Source organism: Olea europaea, chromosome 22, assembly GCF_002742605.1.
Source record: "Olea europaea var. sylvestris chromosome 22, O_europaea_v1, whole genome shotgun sequence".
NCBI classification, from domain to species: Eukaryota; Viridiplantae; Streptophyta; class Magnoliopsida; order Lamiales; family Oleaceae; genus Olea; species Olea europaea.
Genome location: NC_036258.1, coordinates 125,399 through 144,799, shown reverse-complemented (window position 1 = coordinate 144,799; position 19,401 = coordinate 125,399). Strand labels below are relative to the sequence as shown.

General features: G+C 36.8%; 2 protein-coding genes across 2 annotated transcripts; one reads left to right on the top strand and one right to left on the bottom strand.

Annotated features, from left to right (window-relative positions):
- Positions 1–2,193: 2,193 nt before the first annotated feature.
- LOC111371256 (probable WRKY transcription factor 26) lies at positions 2,194–4,837 on the top strand. Its single transcript, XM_022993142.1, has 5 exons — positions 2,194–2,585; positions 2,687–2,827; positions 2,926–3,521; positions 3,604–3,771; positions 4,233–4,837. The coding sequence occupies exons 1-5, from the start codon at positions 2,226–2,228 to the stop codon at positions 4,645–4,647; spliced, it is 1,680 nt and encodes a 559-aa protein (XP_022848910.1). The 5' UTR covers positions 2,194–2,225; the 3' UTR covers positions 4,648–4,837.
- A 12,870-nt stretch (positions 4,838–17,707) lies between these two features.
- Positions 17,708–18,918, bottom strand: LOC111371827 (uncharacterized mitochondrial protein AtMg00810-like). The gene is made up of 2 exons (XM_022994000.1): positions 18,762–18,918; positions 17,708–18,711 (listed from the first exon to the last, which is right to left on the bottom strand). The coding sequence occupies exons 1-2, from the start codon at positions 18,916–18,918 to the stop codon at positions 17,708–17,710; spliced, it is 1,161 nt and encodes a 386-aa protein (XP_022849768.1).
- Between the last annotated feature and the right edge of the window lie 483 nt (positions 18,919–19,401).

The window sequence follows — 19,401 nt, the reverse complement described above, 5'->3', positions numbered from 1 at the left end:
AATCGAAATTTTTTTTCTTTTTTAACCACACATTTCAACATCAATTATTATTCCATAATACATTACACACAAATAATGGGGCACAAACAATTACGATACAATAAAAGCTTTAGAGAGTGTTTGGTGGATATTAAAAACAGATTTTTTTTTATTAGATTGTGATAAAAAAAAATTTAAATGTGTGATTAAAAAGTTGTAAGACCCATTAAAAATTTGATTAATATTGATTGTTTAACTTTGATTTAGATTAAAATCAAATTTTAATATAAACCAAACAGCCCTTAATAACTTTATATTGAAACAGAGAACGAAGATTGGGATTTAATAATAGGAAAATTCTACTTATACATAATTATTGCATATAATAGTGTCTATAATGTGATGTGATAATCATCCGATTGTTGATGTGCAATTATGATATTTCAATTAAAAATTGGATCCAATTTTATGTGTAATTATGAACATCATTATATACATGTAGTACTTTCGTAAATAATATATTTCCTCCAGAGAGTTGTGGTGTAGGTAGGGATGTCAAATGGGTTGAGTCGGCTCGCGGCTCGGCTCGTCAAAGCTCGGCTCATGGGCTGTTTGGGCTCGTCAAATGACGAGCCCGAGCTTGAGCCGAGCGGGGGTAGATTCCAACGAGCCGAGCCCGCTCAGCTCGTCGAGCTTGACGAGCGGCTCGTGGGCCGAGCTCACAAGCCGAGCCCACGAGCCGGCCCGTCCAAAAAATGGAAAAAATTGAAATTTTATCAATAAAAATTGAAAAATTTGCAAAAAAAAAGAAAAAAAAAATTTCACGAGCTCGCGAGCCGAGCTCGCCCACAAGCAACGAGCCAAGCATGAGCTCGACTTGTGAAAAATGAGCCACGAGCTCGAGCCGAGCTCGTGGGTTAACGAGCCGAGCCGGCTCGACTCGGCCCACTGCCACCCCTAGGTGCAGGTGTGGTGTGGAGGTGGAGGTGGGGAAATGAAAGTGAGATAAACGCGTAGATGTTGATTATTTTATTTGAGCCGCCTGTCTAAGTCAAACCCACCATATTTGACCGCCCGAATATCTATCCACCATTCTCTTGTTTATACTTTTCACTTTTTCATTTTGGAATGATTTATGCTTTTTTTTATAAAGCATTTGTTTGATGAAAATTAAAATCAAAATTTTAGTATATTATTGAAATGTGTAATTGAATAATTATGAATTCTATAAATATATGGTTAAAATAAGTTATTAATTTTGACTTAAATTAAAATTTTAATTTTAATTTGTACCAAATAGAATCTTTATATAAAAATTTTAGCCCTTGTTTGAGCTTCATTCTTGCCAAAAATACATTTTTGAATTGTATATTGACGAAAAATATGTTGTTAAAAAATAAAAAATTATTTTGAATTTACTTGTAATATTATTTTAATGAAAAACATGTGATTGAAATGAGTTAAATGACTCTTGAAAAATATATTTTAATGGAAACAATGAACTCATACAAGGGCTTATTAAACCCCTGTTTATTTCTCATTTTTTCTTTATTAAAATGAAAAATATGATCGTTAACTATGACATCAAGTCACAAATTTTAAATTTCTATATCTTATATGAGACTTATATTAACTATATTTTTCATTCTCATTCTTATAAAAATGAAAAACAAATGGGCCTAAAAAATATTAGTTAGCTATTCTCGCTAATCAAAACAAATTATTGAAATCTAGCCCCTAGCCGCATTCTTTTAAAAATTTACTTTTATAAAATTTATTTTCAATCACAATTTTTTCAATAAAATAATATTACACGTAAACTCAAAATTTGTTCTTAATTTTTAACTACAATTTTTCATCAATTTACTATTTAAAATACATTTCCTCCCCCAAAAGCAGCTTTTAATTTTTTGAAAACCCATACCAAACTGCTCTTAGGCTACGTTTGAACCCCATTATTTCTTCATTAAAATAAAAACATAACTACTATCAATTGCATCAAGCCAACATATTTGACTTTTTATCTCTTTTACGAAGTTCATAATGATTATATTTTTCATTTCTATTTTTACAATAATGTGGGTAAAACGTGGCTTAACAAAAAATATGCAATTAACTAACGGACAAGACAAAAAGGGCGCCTTGCGAATTACGTATACATTTTTACTTCTTCTTCAACAATCCAACCCAATCCAATCAGTCCATTTTTCTTATAAAAGCAATTATCTCTCTTGTTTCTCTCTCTAATGGCTGCTTCTTCAGGAAGTTTAGAAACCTCTACAAATTCAAATTCACAACCCCAACAATCATCGCCTTTTTCTTTCTCAACAAGTGGTTCATTCATGACGACTTCTTTCACAGACCTGCTTTCTTCCGATAACTATCCCGGTAGCGCCGGAGCCAATGGTAGCGCCGCCGTGAGAAGAGGTCTTGGTGAACGGATAGCGGAGAGGACGGGTTCTGGGGTACCCAAGTTCAAGTCTCTTCCACCACCTTCACTTCCCTTATCGCCACCTCCAGTTTCGCCCTCTTCCTATTTCTCAATTCCACCTGGTTTAAGCCCTGCTGAGCTTTTGGACTCTCCTGTTCTCTTATCTGCTTCAAAAGTAAGCCTTTTTTTTTTTTCTTTTTTCTGGATTCCTTTTTTTAACACTTTTCTTGCATCATTTGAAGCTAAAGTTTGAATTTTTTGGGATGAAATATGCAGATTTTACCATCTCCAACAACAGGTACTTTCCCATTTCAGGCTTTTAATTGGAAAAGCAATTCTACTAATACCCAGCAGCAGCAAGATGTCAAGCAGGAAGAAGATTTTTCTTTCCAAACCCAAACAAACCCAATTTCTACTGTAGGTTTTATTGTCATTGACCGGATTCAAATTCTCTGAATTGCTATTCAAATTTAAATTTTCATATGCAAATTTGTGAAATTCTTGAAAATTTTCAGGGACATGAAGCATGGGGTTATCAAGAACCTGCTAAGCAAGAAGGAACAGCTTTAAAATCTGAGATAAACTCTATGCAGAGGTTTTCCCCTGAGATTTCTAATGGATTTCAATCAGATAATAATCAGCACAATCAATCTTCACAGGCGAATAAAAAGTCAGATGATGGGTATAATTGGAGGAAATATGGTCAGAAACAAGTGAAGGGAAGCGAAAATCCGAGAAGTTATTACAAATGTACACATCTTAATTGTCCCACAAAGAAAAAGGTGGAGAAATCTATAGATGGACAGATTACAGAAATCGTGTATAAAGGAAGTCACAATCATCCTAAACCTCAGTCCACTCGAAGATCGTCGTCGTCGTCCTCAACAGCAACATTGGCTTCCTCTGTAGCCATCCAATCTTACAATCAAATCAATGAAATCCCAGAAAAGCAATATAATTCAAATGGAACTGGACAAATGGATTCGGTTGCAACACCGGAGAATTCTTCAATTTCCGTAGGGGATGAAGATTTCGACCAGAGTTCTGATCACAAGAGTAAATCTGGTGGATATCATGAGTTTGATGAAGATGAACCTGCGGCCAAAAGATGGTACATAATCATCTTGATAATTGAATATAAATTATAAATGAAATTGATTTTTTGTTGTCTAATATGATTACTAATTTTTCAGGAAAATGGAAAACGAAGGTGAAGGGATTTCAGCAGCAGGGACTGGGAGTAACACTGTTAGAGAACCAAGAGTTGTAGTTCAAACTATAAGCGATATAGATATACTTGATGATGGGTACAGATGGAGAAAGTATGGCCAAAAAGTGGTGAAGGGGAATCCAAATCCAAGGTAACATAGCTAAATTATAGTCCTATTCAGTTAAACGAATCAAATATGTAGGAAATTTTTACATGTGAAAATGTTTTGAACGAGTTCTTGAGAATTTTTTCTCATATTTCTTGGTAGAAATTTTTGATTTGCTGCAATGTTATTGTCTTTTGTTATTAGGATTCTGATGGATTCTTGGTGTAAGAGTTGATACATGAAAACTCTACTTTGTAAGCCAACTTGGGTATTGAGTATTTACTTATAACCGATTTTTTTGCAATTCAGAAAAAGTTTCAATTTTTTCTTAAAATTGAATCATTAATGTACGTGTATATGTAGCCATTGTGGATTCATTTGGTTCCTTTGAATCTTGCTCGAGTCGGATGATGAATAAGTATCATATCCGGTACCTGTGAAGAAACAATTATTTGGTTTTTGTGACTGTATTTTGATTTGACAAATATTTTTCTCATCAATTTTAGGAGCTATTACAAGTGCACGAGTCAGGGGTGCAACGTAAGAAAACACGTGGAGCGAGCGTCTCAAGACCTGAGAGCGGTAATAACAACCTACGAGGGAAAGCACAACCACAACGTGCCAGCTGCTCGGGGTAGTGGAAACAACGCCCCAAACAGACCGGTTCCAAATAACACTAACAACAATGCAGCCATGACAATTACGCCATCGTCAATGCCTAATCCCTCGAATTATCCAATGTCAATTCGCAGCAGCTTCAAGCCGTCAGCAGCCGAAGTTCAAGCCCCTCATACACTAGAGATGTTGCAGAATCCTGGGGGTTATGAATTTTCTGGATATGGAAATTCAATGAACTCTGCATTCCCTCGAGCTAAGGAAGAGGCTAGAGATGACGTGTTCTTGGAGTCGTTGCTCTGCTGAATTGTTTGGTTACGCCAAAAAAAAAAAAAAAAAAAAACCATCAGATTCATTTGTTTATTTATAGCTGTTTGTTTTGCTTTGTATCTGCCACCTTAAGTGGCAAAAGACAATAGTTCAAGTTGGTTTTTGGAGGTATGTAAATCATGAATTCTTTACAGTTCACAACATGGTACTCAATTCTTTCGTTCAATGCATCAAACTAGCGATTCTGTTTTCTTATATTTGTTAAGAAATAACTAGGGGAAAAAAAAAAAGCAAAAGAAAAAAAGGAAAAAAAAAAAAGAAAAATTTAAGGCCAGACGTGTATTTGTCGTCCTTGGCTACGGCATATTCATTATTAAAGATTACAATAGTCAAAGATATACAGCTGTGGATTGCTTGTTGCCCACGTCGGTCAAGGTCAACTTGCAATATATTATTATTATTATTATTATTATTATTATTATTATTATTATTATGTATAAAAGAAGTTGAGAGATCATTATGAATCAGATTTTTATTAGGGTTCTTAAATGGTGTATTGATGTGAAATGTGTAGTTAAAAAATAAGGAAATTTTTTTTATCTGTGTGTAATTTTATTTTATTGAAAATTGTGTAGTTAAAATAATGTCAAATTACTGTTTAAGAATGTATTTTTTTGAAATAATATGGCTCAAATAGGTCCTAGATTTAAAAATTTGAAATATGTAATTGAAAAATTATATTTCACATAAATCAATTGTTGACTTTGATTTCATATTTTAATCTCCATCAAAGCATAAATAATGAATTGATTTAGCGCTTGTTTGACAGTCATTATTTCATAATTCTTTTTTTTATACACTTATTTTTACTTACACATTTACATAATAAAATATTTAATATATAAATTTAATTTTTTTCTATTTTTAACTACATATTTTTTCAAAAAATTACTATTCAAAACTTTATTTTATCCAAATAATAATTATCAAATAGTGCTTAATGTTCATTTTAATTTTAAAGAATTATTTAGTTGGAACCACGCGGCCCCACCATGTAGGTCTGGATTTATAATATATAAAATATGGTCGGTTTGGAAGAAGTTCCAATCAAGTTACCTTTTGTCTTTGCATTTGAGGACTACCCGCTTGCTCCACATTAATTTCAATTCCATTACATTTCATTTTTTCCTCTTATTTTTAACCACACCTTCTAAAAAAAAAAAAAAAAAGTATTTTCCACCTATTTTCATTTCCACAAAATGTGGGCCAAACGGGGGCTAATTTTCATCCGGTCCGAAGGAATTTTTTTATTGAAGTTCTATGTCCCGAGGGATTTATGCTTATTATTTAAGAAGGGAATAGAAGGGTCGGATGTGTTGTTTACCTGATCTTTCTTGAAGGGATATCAATTGCTTGGATGCGTTTGAAAGCCTCGAGATGACTTGCAACTAATGGTCCATTTATTGATGGACGAACAAGGGATTGAAATCGCGTACAAGTATTATAAAAGAGTGATAACATTCATTTAAATGATCAACTGTCTAAGTTAAGTGTGATTATTGTCATATTTTCCAATAAAGTTTACAAAGCTGGTGAATTAAGTCTATAGGAGGACATGACAACTTCTAGAATTACATGAATTAATTGCACAGTGCAGATGATTCTTGACAATGCGATGCAAATACCTTTTCTTGACAGTTGAAAATTGATAAAATGCATTGGTGATTTTTTTAAGCAACTTTGCGTTTATGAGAAATGATTCTTTTAAAACAGATTTCTCATAAAGGATATTCAAGAAAAGACCATGATTTCTCTTTTTTCCTTTTGTTGTGAAAAAACTCATATAAATTTATCCGTTACTGAGGGGGAAATCTACACTGTTATGATAATCTTAGTGGTTATTATAACAGGAGTAATCTCGCCGATAGTAAAGATTCTTTACGATCCTTCAAAGAGGTTTCTTTCTTACAAGAGACGGACGCTTCTGGAACGATGAACTACACACGCTTGTGTACATTGCCAAGAAAATGTTCATCACCAGTAATTTGCAATCCCACAAAAACTAGTCCTATTGATTAGGACATCCTCCACCTCGTGAAGCTTATGAGTCGTTCCTCTTCTTTACTTGTTGTCATAGGTAATGTGGGAGGACTTCTTCGAATCCCACTGAATCTGAGTGTGTTTCAATGCATTCAAAAAGTTCTAAGAGCAAGATCCCATATTGTTCCTGGTACATTGCTGCATGGCAATCTCTCCTTATTTAACATTACACAACGATGTTTGCTTCATAGCTTTATAGCGGAAATCCCTCGATAAATCTTGATTCCGGGCTCAAAAAACAATCAAACGAACATCGGTTTACCTCGTCCGGATTATTGGATATCAAAAAATCCAACAATCTCCACCTTGATGCCCAATAGTCTGCAAGCAACCAAAACACACAGTTTATACTTGCATAATCAAAGTAATCCAATAAAATTGGAATAACAGACCTTACCTCGTGTTTCCAACCTGAAACACATACGATACTTGCTCCATGTACTCACCAGGGTTAAGGTCAAGAATACCCAAGTAGAAACAAGTATTCACAGTGAACAACTAATCATGCGATGAAGATATATAGGATAACACACACACAGATCTTTTCAAAATCACATTCACACAGAACCACAGATTAACACCTAGTTAATCAAACCACGGTCAACCACATATGCAACACATACATAAATGACCCTAAGAAAAGATCTCACCACACTTATCCTATCCCATTCCGTGTTGCTCACACCTCAAAAACACATATCTCCTCTCATCGCTCATCATGCTCACTAAACAGATTACTCAACTCATGTCTAACTGGCAAGTCACAATAGATCCTAAACTCTCGGGATAATCCTCTATCACCACATCACTTCTCCCAACCTACGTGGATAATGAGACTCCACCTTACAGAAGTGACAGAAGTGTCTCTCTCACACTCCACCTGATCAGGGTCTCTTTCATAGATAAAAGATTCTACACATTTGATCACATCTTCACTCGTGATCCAAATGCCACACTCCATATTCCCAGTACAAACCACCATGTATCCCTAGCCATCTATACTCCACCTTGCCAAAAGGCACACAACACACTGCTAATACTTCTCAAATTCACTAGGGCAAATCAACACCTTTCGGTGACCACAAAGTTTACCCCAATCACCAAAGTTCCAAAAAATCAACAAAGAAAATGGCGAAGGTGGCGCTCACAAAGAAAAATCGAAGAAAGAGTCGGTTACTTCACAACACTCACAAAGGAGGCTCACAAAGATAAAGAAGGCAACCCTAACATGACTGTCTCACATAATCTCACAAACTACACGGGCTCACAAAGACAAAGGAGAGAAACGACTGTCCAACTTTCTTCTCACACCACTCATAGAACAAATAGAGTACGCCACAAAATTTAACTCACTATGCATGTAAACATATTACACAAAGTAATAAGTCACTCTAATTCATGCAATTACACACATCAAACATATTGAAAGTGTAACATACCAACGTTGCAACAGAATTAATTGACCACATACATGCAGAAAGGATTACATACAGATGCAATGCAAGAACCAGGTTTATTTTCTTAATAAACCTCACTAGGATCACTACTCGACCCTAAAGTCACATTCACCTCGTCTATATCCTCATCTTTCCTTTTATTATCATCCTAGGACAATCTCAACTATACCCAAATTTTACCACAATTAAAATATATTTTATTTTTCACACTTGCCTTAGACCTATACATGCCAACAATACCAAATAATGACCACAAGCAAAGTATTGACATATAATTCACATATAATAGTCAAGTAAACTTTCTTAAGGTCATATGCAATTCTATCGGTGTAGAAAAAATTGGTGACAAATTCGCATAGAATTTAAGACAATTAATTAAAATGTAATTCATAGGTCTAACAACAGGCAATGGTTACTCCAAACTTAACGTCACCCCACACGATGACTTCTAACGCGAAAAATAAATTATTAACCTACACATTAATTTTAACTACAATAATAAAAAGTAAAGAATATGATACCGAGCGGACCACGTCTGAAGGTCCGTAAATATCGAGACATGTGAATTTTCGCCGTTTTAAGAATATCCCTATCCATCACAAAGTTTCCAGCAACCACAACAACACGAAAACAGTACCCGGCACCTGAACGTCCAAGGGCAAAATCGTCCAACTTTCGCTGCATTGCTCAAAACTGAAATCCGATAACACCGCAGGGTCCGTCTCATCTCCAGCAACATTCTTTCTGAAGACACCATCACCGAATTTCGTTAGACGCACCCTCACGTGCCTAGTCGGCGTCCCCACACGTCGGCGCCGACGATCTATCACCCTTCCGACTTCTTATCCACCTACACAGTCCACCGGTGGTGTCCGTTTTGCCAAACTCCTTTTGGTTTCACCAGAAAATGCCAAAACAAATCCGACAGAAATTTGAAAAAATTGGACAGTTTCTGTCTTTGATTTCCAGATCCGTTTTCGACCACTTCCAACTCGACTTTAGCCCCAAAAATCACAGATTTATTAACAACACAAGCTCTGATACCATTTGTAGCGAAAATCCCTCGATAAATCTTGATTTCGAGTTTAGAAAATAATCAAACGAACACCGATTTACCTCGGCTCGACCCAAGACATTCGTTTTCACTTTGGACTGCTCTCTTTCTCTGTAACCCCACAAAGGAGAAGGGTGGTGGTGTTAGTAATCCACAAAGGTATGGAGAGGAAGAAGAAGATATCACAATGGTTGAATCTTACTCACAACCTCACATGGCTTCCCTCTATCTTGACTGCCTCTCTTCTCTCAACTCTCCTCTCCATTGCTACAACACACACACCAAAAACGGCTGGGAGATAGATACATATATATAGGTTAGTTTAGGTCACCAAATATAGCTTAAACTAATGGATCAATTTACAACTCCATATTAATCACTAAATGGCTCAACTAACCAAATAATCATCCAACCCAAACCTGAGCCATCCAAAAGTGTAGTTCGTCTCCGAGCCGAGCCAAGTCCATGATGTCGATAAATAATCTAACAACTGTTTTAAATCATCGCCCGAATTATTGGGTATCAAAAAACCTAACAAGAACCATTCTCATAATACTTCAATTTCACAAGCAATGGACTTTTGAAGAGCGGGTCTATGCATATAGGCATCTCAACAAAAGTGTACACGAAAGGGCTCCTTGTTCCGTCGGGATTCTCATTGATTACGGAAGTTTCAAGAATTCCCATCAAACAATAACACTATCTTCATCATATCAAGTGGCAGCACAATTCTTTGTGGCTGCTGATGATCAAGAAGAGCTTACATATTCATTGTTGTAATAATCTTGATATGTGGATTCCTTGCTGAGAGTCTTAGCCAGCCTGCTTCACTTGGAACTTTTATTTTGGCTGTGGATATACCGGATGGACAGCCTTTGGGATCTTCTTTGGCGTACAAGCTTGAAATAATAAATGCTCGATTGCTTGTTCCAGCCAATTTTGCACTCAGTGGTTTAACTACGGGCTTATTCTCGGTCTAAAAATGAAACTCCGGATCTGTATTCAGAATTTTCTTTTTTTTCTGCACTTTACTGCAGATTCCCTTGAGAGATGATGTCTCATATGTTGCAGAGGTATCATTGAAGCTGTTCTGTAAATCAAATGCAGGAGGATGGGTAAGTCATCTAGCTCTCTCATTCAAACCACAGAAGGGAATTTGTAGGCCAAACAATATTTGTCAACCTTATTAGCACATTCCGCACACAATATTAGATAGGATGAAGAAGTATAATGAACAAGATTTAGCTTAAGTTTTCTTTCTTAATATTTCCTGATACTGTGTGGTCCACATTACAAAATGAATCAACTGTGCTCATTAATGACTAATCCCTTTAGAAATGAAGATCAATTGTCAATTGATTAGGATCAAAATCATACGTATGGATACTGATCTACATTGTGGTCTTATCATGTCTTTATTTGGCCATGTAGAGATCATAGACAGTGAAGCATATGCTGATCGTAACCATTGATAATTCACTTCAATGACCTATCAGCAAAGTACTTGGGTCATCAAAAAAGTAGCATTCTATGCTCGGATCCTTTCAGTGAGCTCCTAATGCTCATCTACATTCACAATAAATGCCCCGACTGTTATAAGTCTCGTCGAAGCCTCGACCCCCAGATGAATAGGTCTATTGCTGTTATTGTCCTGAATCTAAATGAAGCTTAAAGGAAGAGCAGCAGACGTGCTTGAGCGTACCATCGGTAAAAGCAAAAAGCTAACCACGTCAAGAAGCTGGGATCGAGGCATTCAATTTGAGAGGCCATTCCATGGAGGCCATGGGATCCCATGAACTATGAAGATGAAACAGAGAAGACTATCGATACACAATTGGTTAATTAGTTCCGGGCCAATACCCTTGGAAATCAAAGAGTCATTTACAAAGAAGAAATGGTAAAAGGCACGATAGGAACAACAAAGCTAATCAAATCAATCAAGGACGATTACAATGAACCTGATTCTTAGCTTTTATTAGGCCTAACCGAATGGAATAAATGTACTGAACTTTGAACACGTTAGACACATAGGATTTTCTGTTTTCAGCCTCAAGAAGATGATTTATGGAAAACCATTCTATTCGGACAGTTTCTTGTAGTTACAGTCCATCAGGAAAGTCTAGTCTATATCAAGATCAATCTTATTCTCTTAATGAAAATAAAGGTCATTTTAAGTTTTAATTGTGTAAGGGTTTAGAAAGTCAGAAGAGAAAAGGATGTTGAGAATCAAAAACTCTAATTCTACTACCAATAGGAATAAAATCACAGAAAGAAAATAGACAAAAGAGCACAAATTTTATAGATGTTCGCCTCAATGTTACACTATGTCCTCTTCTAATGCTACAGTAATTCCTATGACGAAAAGAAATTTACCTCGCCCACTTTTCTAACCGCTACTTACTGGCTCTGCGCATTGATAGTTCAGATAGTTCAGAACACTATTCAAACATAAACATTGTACATAGTATCCATGTGAGGCATGAATATTGTCAAACAGATAAAGACTTGCCAGCTTTTATTGCATTTGTTTTTGTCTAGCGTCGAATTGTTGTTATTCGACTAATTTGGATTTTACAATAAATAGATAAGTATAAAAATAGCAATATTAAAGCCTAGGGTAACACATGGGTACACTTTTGGTGTATATAATGCATTACACCCCCTTCACAAGTGTACAAGGGAAGTTATCCTAAGTACAATGTTATTTACTTCGACAAGTAATATTTAATTTGTGATGCTCTTAAGCAATGCCATGTTGTTAATATCTCTTCATATTGAAATTTTCTATTGTATCACTAAACTTTATTTTATCGAAATATAGCCATTAAGGTTTGTCTTTTATTTCAACTTGGTGACTCGATTAAATTGTGTTAGATTTTCTAACATGTTGTGTGACGTGGTAAACCTTCACATTGGTGCCCTGTTAAATTACCGTTTGTCAAGCTAGATGAGACATTCTGTTAGAAGAAACACAGAGAATTTAATCGAGTGTTTAAATTGAAACAAATGTAAACTTCAATAATTATTCTGGAACAAAATAAATTTTTTTAATCAAAATAAATCTTTCTTGTTTGTCGAGTTGGCCAGCAACCCCATGAGAGGCAGAGAAAGAAGATAGTGGTTACTACCGGTCCAGAAAAATAAGCGTGGAGACGAAAAAATGGAGACATGGCTAGTGATGCGGGAATCGGAAAACAACATATGCAAGAGGGTGGAGGAATGACTACTTTGCATGCTATAAACAAAACAAAGGTTGGTGAAAGTAGTATGACATATAACCTAGATGTGGAAAATAATAAGGAGAACAAGGATAGAATGGAGATGGAATTGGCGAGAGATAAAAATATGGATGAGGATGGAACTATAGCCTCGAAGACTAGTGGGAGCAATCCTATTATGCTTGGAGGAGACAATCCTGTGAAACCCATAGGTGTGTCTTATCTGGTGGATGAGGAGCAAGCAAGGGAAGAAGGAGAAATAGAGGAGAGAGAGGCAAATTTGAATGAAGATTTGTTGGTCACGATTGAGAATAATGAACAAATAAATGTAATGGCAACACACATAATGGAAAGGATAGAAGATGATGAAGGTATCAAAGAAATTGATGAGGAGATACAAGTGGAAACTAGGGAACATGGCATTGCAGGGGTTGATACAATAGTCTCAGATACAGAGGTGGAAGGTACTGTGGAGGAACTAGGAAGTATTCGTGATTGTATTTCAGATTCTGAACAAAGGGCTCAACAGCATACGAGGAAAACAGTACACAAGGTCAGACGCTCTACAAGGGTTCCAAGCGGACCCTCTAGGCTTCATCTATGAGTTGCAACTATTTCTTTTGGAACGTGTGAGGTATAGGGACCTCGACACGTAGGCTACGGAAGGTGGTGAGAAGGTATAAGCCAAAACTAGTTGCAATAGCGGAGCCTTGGCAAACGACGGATAGAATGGAAAATTCGCAAAAGAAACTAAAATTTAATTTTGGTTTATCGAATGATGACGTGGAAGGAAAATTATGGATTTTGTGGGGCCATGATGTACAGGTTCATTTGATAAATAAAAGCAACTAACAAATCACTTGCCTGGCGATAGAAGGGAATTACCTGGTGGTGGTTTATTTTATTTATGCAAAATGCACAGCTGTAGAAAGAAGGCTGCTTTGGTCAGAATTAGAAGAGGTGAACCATTCAGACATTCCTTGGGTAGTGATTGGAGATTTTAATAGTATTAGAAACAATTCAAAAAGGCGTGGAGGCTGACCTAGACCAATGGGTGCTATGGAGGATTTTAATCAATTTATTGATAACTGTGGGTTGATGGAAATATACTTAGATGGTGGAGAACCTTATTCTTGGTGTAATGGTCACATAGGTTGGAATAGGAGTTGGGCAAAATTGGATAGATCATTTTATGATTCTAACTGTTTGGAGCAATTTCCAAACGTTCATATGAGATATTTAGCTCGCACCACATCAGACCATGCACCAATGCTGATTTGGCTAGAGACACATATGGTTCGCTATGGCCCTACATGATTTAAATTTCAACAAATGTGGACTACACATGAGAACTCTAAGGATTGTGTACTTAAGGTATGGGGAGAAAACTCAGAAGAAAGTGGTTTATGGTGCCTAGTTGGAAAACTTAAAAGGTTGAGGACTACACTACGCAAATGGAACAAAGAAGTGTTTGGGTGGACGCGGGAACACATTCAGCGGCTGGAAAAAGAGTTAGAAGAGTTGGACGCTAGCCTACAAGTGGCTCATTTGGAGGAGGTTGAGATTTTGCTACAAAAACAGAACTTGCCATTTGGGAAAAGAGAGATGGAATGCGCCTGGAACAAATAGCAAAGCAGAGGTGGATTGAGAAAAGTGAAGTAAGCAATCAATTCTTCAAGCAATTTAATTGTAGGACCTTTCACAAGGTCAAGGAGATGAAACTAAGAGACGGGTCGGTGCTTGAAAATCCTTAGGCTATCCATCACGCAACGGTTGACTATTTTCAAAATTTATTAGGAGCTAGACCCAGAAGAGACCAACCAGACTTATCAGCCTGGATCCAACCAACTGTTTCAGAAGCAGAGAATGAGGAAATAGGAAGGCTTCCTACTCCCCAGGAGGTCAAAAAAGCAGTCTTTTCTATCCCAGTTGACAGTAGCCCTGGGCCTAATGGATTTGGCTCTGGCTTCTATAAATCTTGTTGGGACATTGTGGGTGAAGATGTTGTGGAGGCAGTGTGCGATTTCTTTCGAGGTACGGATATTCCAAGATTTTACTCCTCATCCTACATGTTGTTAATTTCGAAGATAGCTTCCCCTTCGAGTTTTGACAAGTTCAGACCAATCAGTCTATGCTTAGTGATGTACAAGGTATGGTCGAAAATTCTGGTTAAAAGAATAGCTTTAATTCTACCAAGAATTATTTCTATGGAGCAAGGTGCTTTTATTCCGGGGAGAAGTATTTTTGATAATATTACTCTTTCTCAAGAGATGATTCATTACCTTCACAAGCCTGTAAGGGGTGAAAATGTAGTGCTTAAAGTGGATATTGCCAAAGCATATGGCAGCATTGATTGGGATTTTCTTATGCGCGTTTTGAGATCTTTTGGTTTCTCACCCAAGATTTGTGATCTGGTAAGATAGTGTGTAACCTCTCCTTGGTATTCTATGATGATGAATGGAACAATAAAGGGTTTCTTCAAAGGTGGAAGAGGTTTGAGACAAGGGGATCCCCTATCCCCATATCTCTTTATCGTGGTTGAAGAAGTTTTATCCAAAATGTTGAGAGCTAAATATGAAGATGGAAGCATAAGACCTTTTTCCTTGCCAAAGGGGGCTCCCCTAATTTCTCATCTACCGTACGCTGATGACATCGTGATATTTGCGAATGGTGGCAAAAAATCGTTAAGAGCTATTAAGGAAGTATTCAGAAAATATGAAGAATGGTCGGGACACGCATCCTTTTCTGTAAACAGATCACCGTGTCAAGAAGGCGGATGCTCTTACGACTCACTGGATTCACTGAAGGTAAATTCCCTTTCAAATAGTTAGGGGTTCCTATAATCACAGGAAGATTGAGAGCTCAAGATCTTGAGGAAGTGGTAGAAAAAATTCGTATGAGATTGGCAGGTTGGAAAAGTAGAGTCTTATCTAAAGGGGCTAGACTGTTGCTTCTGAAACATGTCTTCACAAGCATACCTTTGCATTCGATTTCTTGTATAAAAGCTCCTTCTTCGATTATAAAAGTCATTAATAGAATATTTAGTGATTTCTTCTGGGGATATGCAGATGGAAAGCCTAAGAGGAAATGGGTAGCATGGGACAAAATTTGTATGCCTGTTAAAGAAGGCGGTGCTGGACTTCGTAGTCTACATGAAGTGCAACTATCACTAAATATGAAATTTGCTTGGAAAATTTTGACTGAAACATCTCTTTGGTCAAAATTTTTTAGGGCAAAATATATCAAAGACAAACATATATCTCAGGTGGATGCTACTAAAGGATCAAGATTCTGGAAGATGGTTATGAAGTGCATGCCAGATGTTCTCAAACGATCTAGATGGCGAGTGAAGGAAGGTGGTGTTGCGTTCTGGTGGGATAAATTGTCAAACATGGATTCTTTGGGTGATCGGTTGTTAGTGGTTGAATAGCCTAAAATCTTGATCAAGGATCTTAAAGCTGACAACGGATGGAATGAAAGGCTGTTGGAGGAGTTAGTTGGGAGAGATCAAGTGGGAGAAATTCTTGTTAAATTGGGAAAAAATGAGATAGGTAAAGACAAATTGATTTGGACTGAAAAATTGGATGGAAAAATTTCTGCAAAAAGTGCTTGGAAAGCTACTAGACGTTAGGGGCAGATATCACAGTGGCATGAATGGATTTGGCACCCAACACTACCAAAGAAGATTTCATTAAGTATTTGGTTAGCCATGAAAGGAGGCCTCTTAGTAGATGACAAAATTCAAAAGGCGGGCATTTCTATTGTATCAAAATGTATGTGTTGCTCTCAAGGGGGTATGAGGATCTGGATCACGTATTAGCTTTGGGTGACGTTGCCCAACAAATTTGGCAAAAAGCTTCAACCTTACTGGGAATTCAATATATAGAGACTCGAGGGTGGAGGGAGCGCGTAGAAACCTGGTTCCAAAGAGCAAAACAAACATCACATAAATGTACTCTAGTGGGTATTATTCCTAGTATTATTTGCTGGCATTTATGGTTGTGGCGATGTTCAGCCAAGATGGAGGACAAGAGGGAATGTATAGAAGCTACTTGGAGGAAAATTAAAGTTTGGATCTTTTGGGTGGGGCTAAAACTAAAAAAAGCGAGAACATTTAACAGAAGAGATGAATGGGTGTTGAGGGAGCTTAATATCCTGGACAAGCCAATTAAACGGAAAAACTTTAAAGTAATGAGATGACAACGACCACTGGAAGGGTGGCACAAACTCAATACTGATGGGTATTGCCTGGGCAATCCTGGAATTTGTGGTGTTGGAGGTATTATTCGGAATGAAAGAGATGATATTGTCATAGCCTTTGCTGAGGAACTTGGTGAGGGTACTAATAATGGAGTTGAGCTATTGGCATTATTATATGGGCTTCGACATGCTAAAAGGATGGGGATTAACCGTCTTGAAGTGGAGATAGATTCATTGATTATCGTTAATTGGTTAAGGAGGAAGGTTTGTGGTATTTGGTATCTAGAAGATTACTGGGAAGAGATACAATACATGCTGCCTATAATCTCTTGTAGAATCCAACACATATATCGGGAGGGTACCTCGGTAGCTGATATCCTGTCGAAATTGGGAGCGTCTTGTGTTTCACATATCTGAATGGACTCTATCACAATCCCATCATCAGTTAGAGGAGCTTTGCGTATGGATAAACTAAGCACCCCCAATTTTCGTGGCTTTTCTCCTCACAGTTTGTCTTTAAATCTTCCAATGTTGTTCTAGATTACAAGTAATTTGGCTTACTTTGATATGGTTGGTGTTTTGCAAATCTTATGTAACTACAGTATTCCTTCGCCACAAGTAAGGGTTCATCAATAAAAATCATTTAGTTTAAAAAAAAATAACGGTAAATAACTATCTGGAACAACTAACTTTAGCTACAATAACTAACTCTTCTTCTTAGCTAGTTTTTCTTCTAATTTTGCTTTTTCTTTTTAATTCTATGCTGTCAATTGTGATGTAATACTCCAATACCTCCCCCCCTCAAGATGAACATGGATGTTAGTAAGGTTCATCTTACGAAGAGTGTGATGAAAAGGTAAAGAACCAAGGGGTTTAGTAAAAATATCAGCAAGCTGGAGCTTAGATGGAATGTGAAAGATTTTAGTAACATTTTGTTGCAATTTTTCCCGAACAAGATAACAATCAATTTGAATTGTGGTTTCCTCTCATGTTGAACTGGATTTGTGGCAATGGCTAATGCAGATTCACTATTGGAATAGAGGAAGTTGGTTGCGGATGATCAATGTTTAGGTCTTGTAAAGCATAAAGGAGCTATTGAATTTCACATGTAATAGTTGCAACAGCTCTATGCTCTGCCTCTGTTGAAGAGCGACTGATTGTTGCTTCTTCAACTTCCATGACATTAAAGAATTTCCAAGAAAGATTGCAAAACCAGTGAAACTTCTTTGAGTGTCTACACAGCCTGCCCAATCACTATCTGAAAAAGCATTTAAGTGTAAATTTGAAGATCCTAGAAAGAAAAGACCATGCCCTGGTATAGCTTTTAGATAACTCAATACTCTAGTTGCTGCTTGAAAATGACTCACAGTAGGGGTAGCACGAAAGTGGGTAAGCACTTGGGCAGAATAGGCTAAGTCAGGCCTTGTGATAGTTGAGTACAACAATCTACCAACAAGTCTATGATAGCCTGATGGATCCTCATACAAAAGAGTGTTAGAAGTAGAGAGCTTCAGATTAGATTCCATGGGAAAATCAGCAGGTTTAGAACCAGTTAAACCAGTGACTTCGAGGATGTCAATGGCATATTTTCTTTGACACAAGGAGATACCGGTCTTAGACCTAACCACCTCTAAACCAAGGAAATACTTAAGTTGGCCAAGATCTTTAATAGTGAATTCATCATGTAAAAATGACTTTAATTGCTGAATCTCCAAAATGTTATCACTTGCCAAAAGTACATCATCCACATAGGCTAACAATGCAATAAAAGAATGTTTAAATCTTTTGATGAAAAAGGAAGAATTAGAATAGCCTTGGAAAAAACCATAGTGAATGAGAGCATTGGATAACTTGGCAAACCATTGTTTGGAAGCTTGTTTTAGACGATAAAGGCTCTTTAAAAGTCTGCAAGCATTGTGACCACCTGTTGCAGCTATTCTAGGAGGCGATTCCGTATAAACATCTTCATGTAAATCTCCATGTAAGAAGGCATTATTGACGTCTAGTTGATGGAGATGCCAATTTTTAATTGCAGCCATAGCAAGAATAAGTCGAGTGAAAGTGATCTTTGCTACAAGAGAAAAGTTTTCAAAGAAATCCAAACCTTCCTGTTGAGTGTACCCTTTTGTAAACAATCATTCTTTGTATCTCTCTTTGGTTCCATTAACCTTATACTTAATTTGAAACACCCACTCACAACCATTGGCTTCCTTGATTTCAGAAGAGTAACAAGCTCCCATGTTTTGTTTAACTCCGAAGCATTAATATCATTTTGCATAGCATCTTGCCATTCAGGGATTTTAGTGGCTTGTTTGAAAGATTTTGGTTCCAAGGAAGTTGAGATAGAAGTTAAAAAGCTTTATGTGAAGAGGATAATCTGCTAGTTGAAATGAAATGTTGGATGGGATAGAAAGGGCTTGCAGATGGGAAGCAATTAGAAGAAGGACAGATATTACCTATGGTGAGCAACCAGATGAAGGAAATTCTGAGCTAGGGATTAAGATGAAGAGATAGTACCACAGTAATAATCTTGCAAATGAACTGGTGTTTGAACCCTATTTGATTTTTTAAATGGTGGAGGATCTATTGAAGGAGATATGACCTGATCAATTTGTGTGGATAAATCATGAGAAGAATGGTTATTTGTAGATGATGGAGATGGCATAGATTGAGCCAAAGGAAAGGAGTCTTCACTTGAAGATTGAGCCAAAGGCAAGGAAGATCTGGAATAAAAATGATCTAGGAAGGTTGACAGAAAGAA

Bases quoted from the DNA above. Each gene is read 5' to 3' on its own strand.
- LOC111371256 (XM_022993142.1), top strand. From the start codon at position 2,226: ATGGCTGCTTCTTCAGGAAGTTTAGAAACCTCTACAAATTCAAATTCA. The intron at 3,522-3,603 runs GTACATAATCAT...CTAATTTTTCAG, and splicing joins GAACCTGCGGCCAAAAGATG to GAAAATGGAAAACGAAGGTG. The intron at 3,772-4,232 runs GTAACATAGCTA...CATCAATTTTAG, and splicing joins AAGGGGAATCCAAATCCAAG to GAGCTATTACAAGTGCACGA.
- LOC111371827 (XM_022994000.1), bottom strand. From the start codon at position 18,918: ATGCAAAATGATATTAATGCTTCGGAGTTAAACAAAACATGGGAGCTT. The intron at 18,712-18,761 runs GTACACTCAACA...TTTCTCTTGTAG, and splicing joins GAATGATTGTTTACAAAAGG to CAAAGATCACTTTCACTCGA.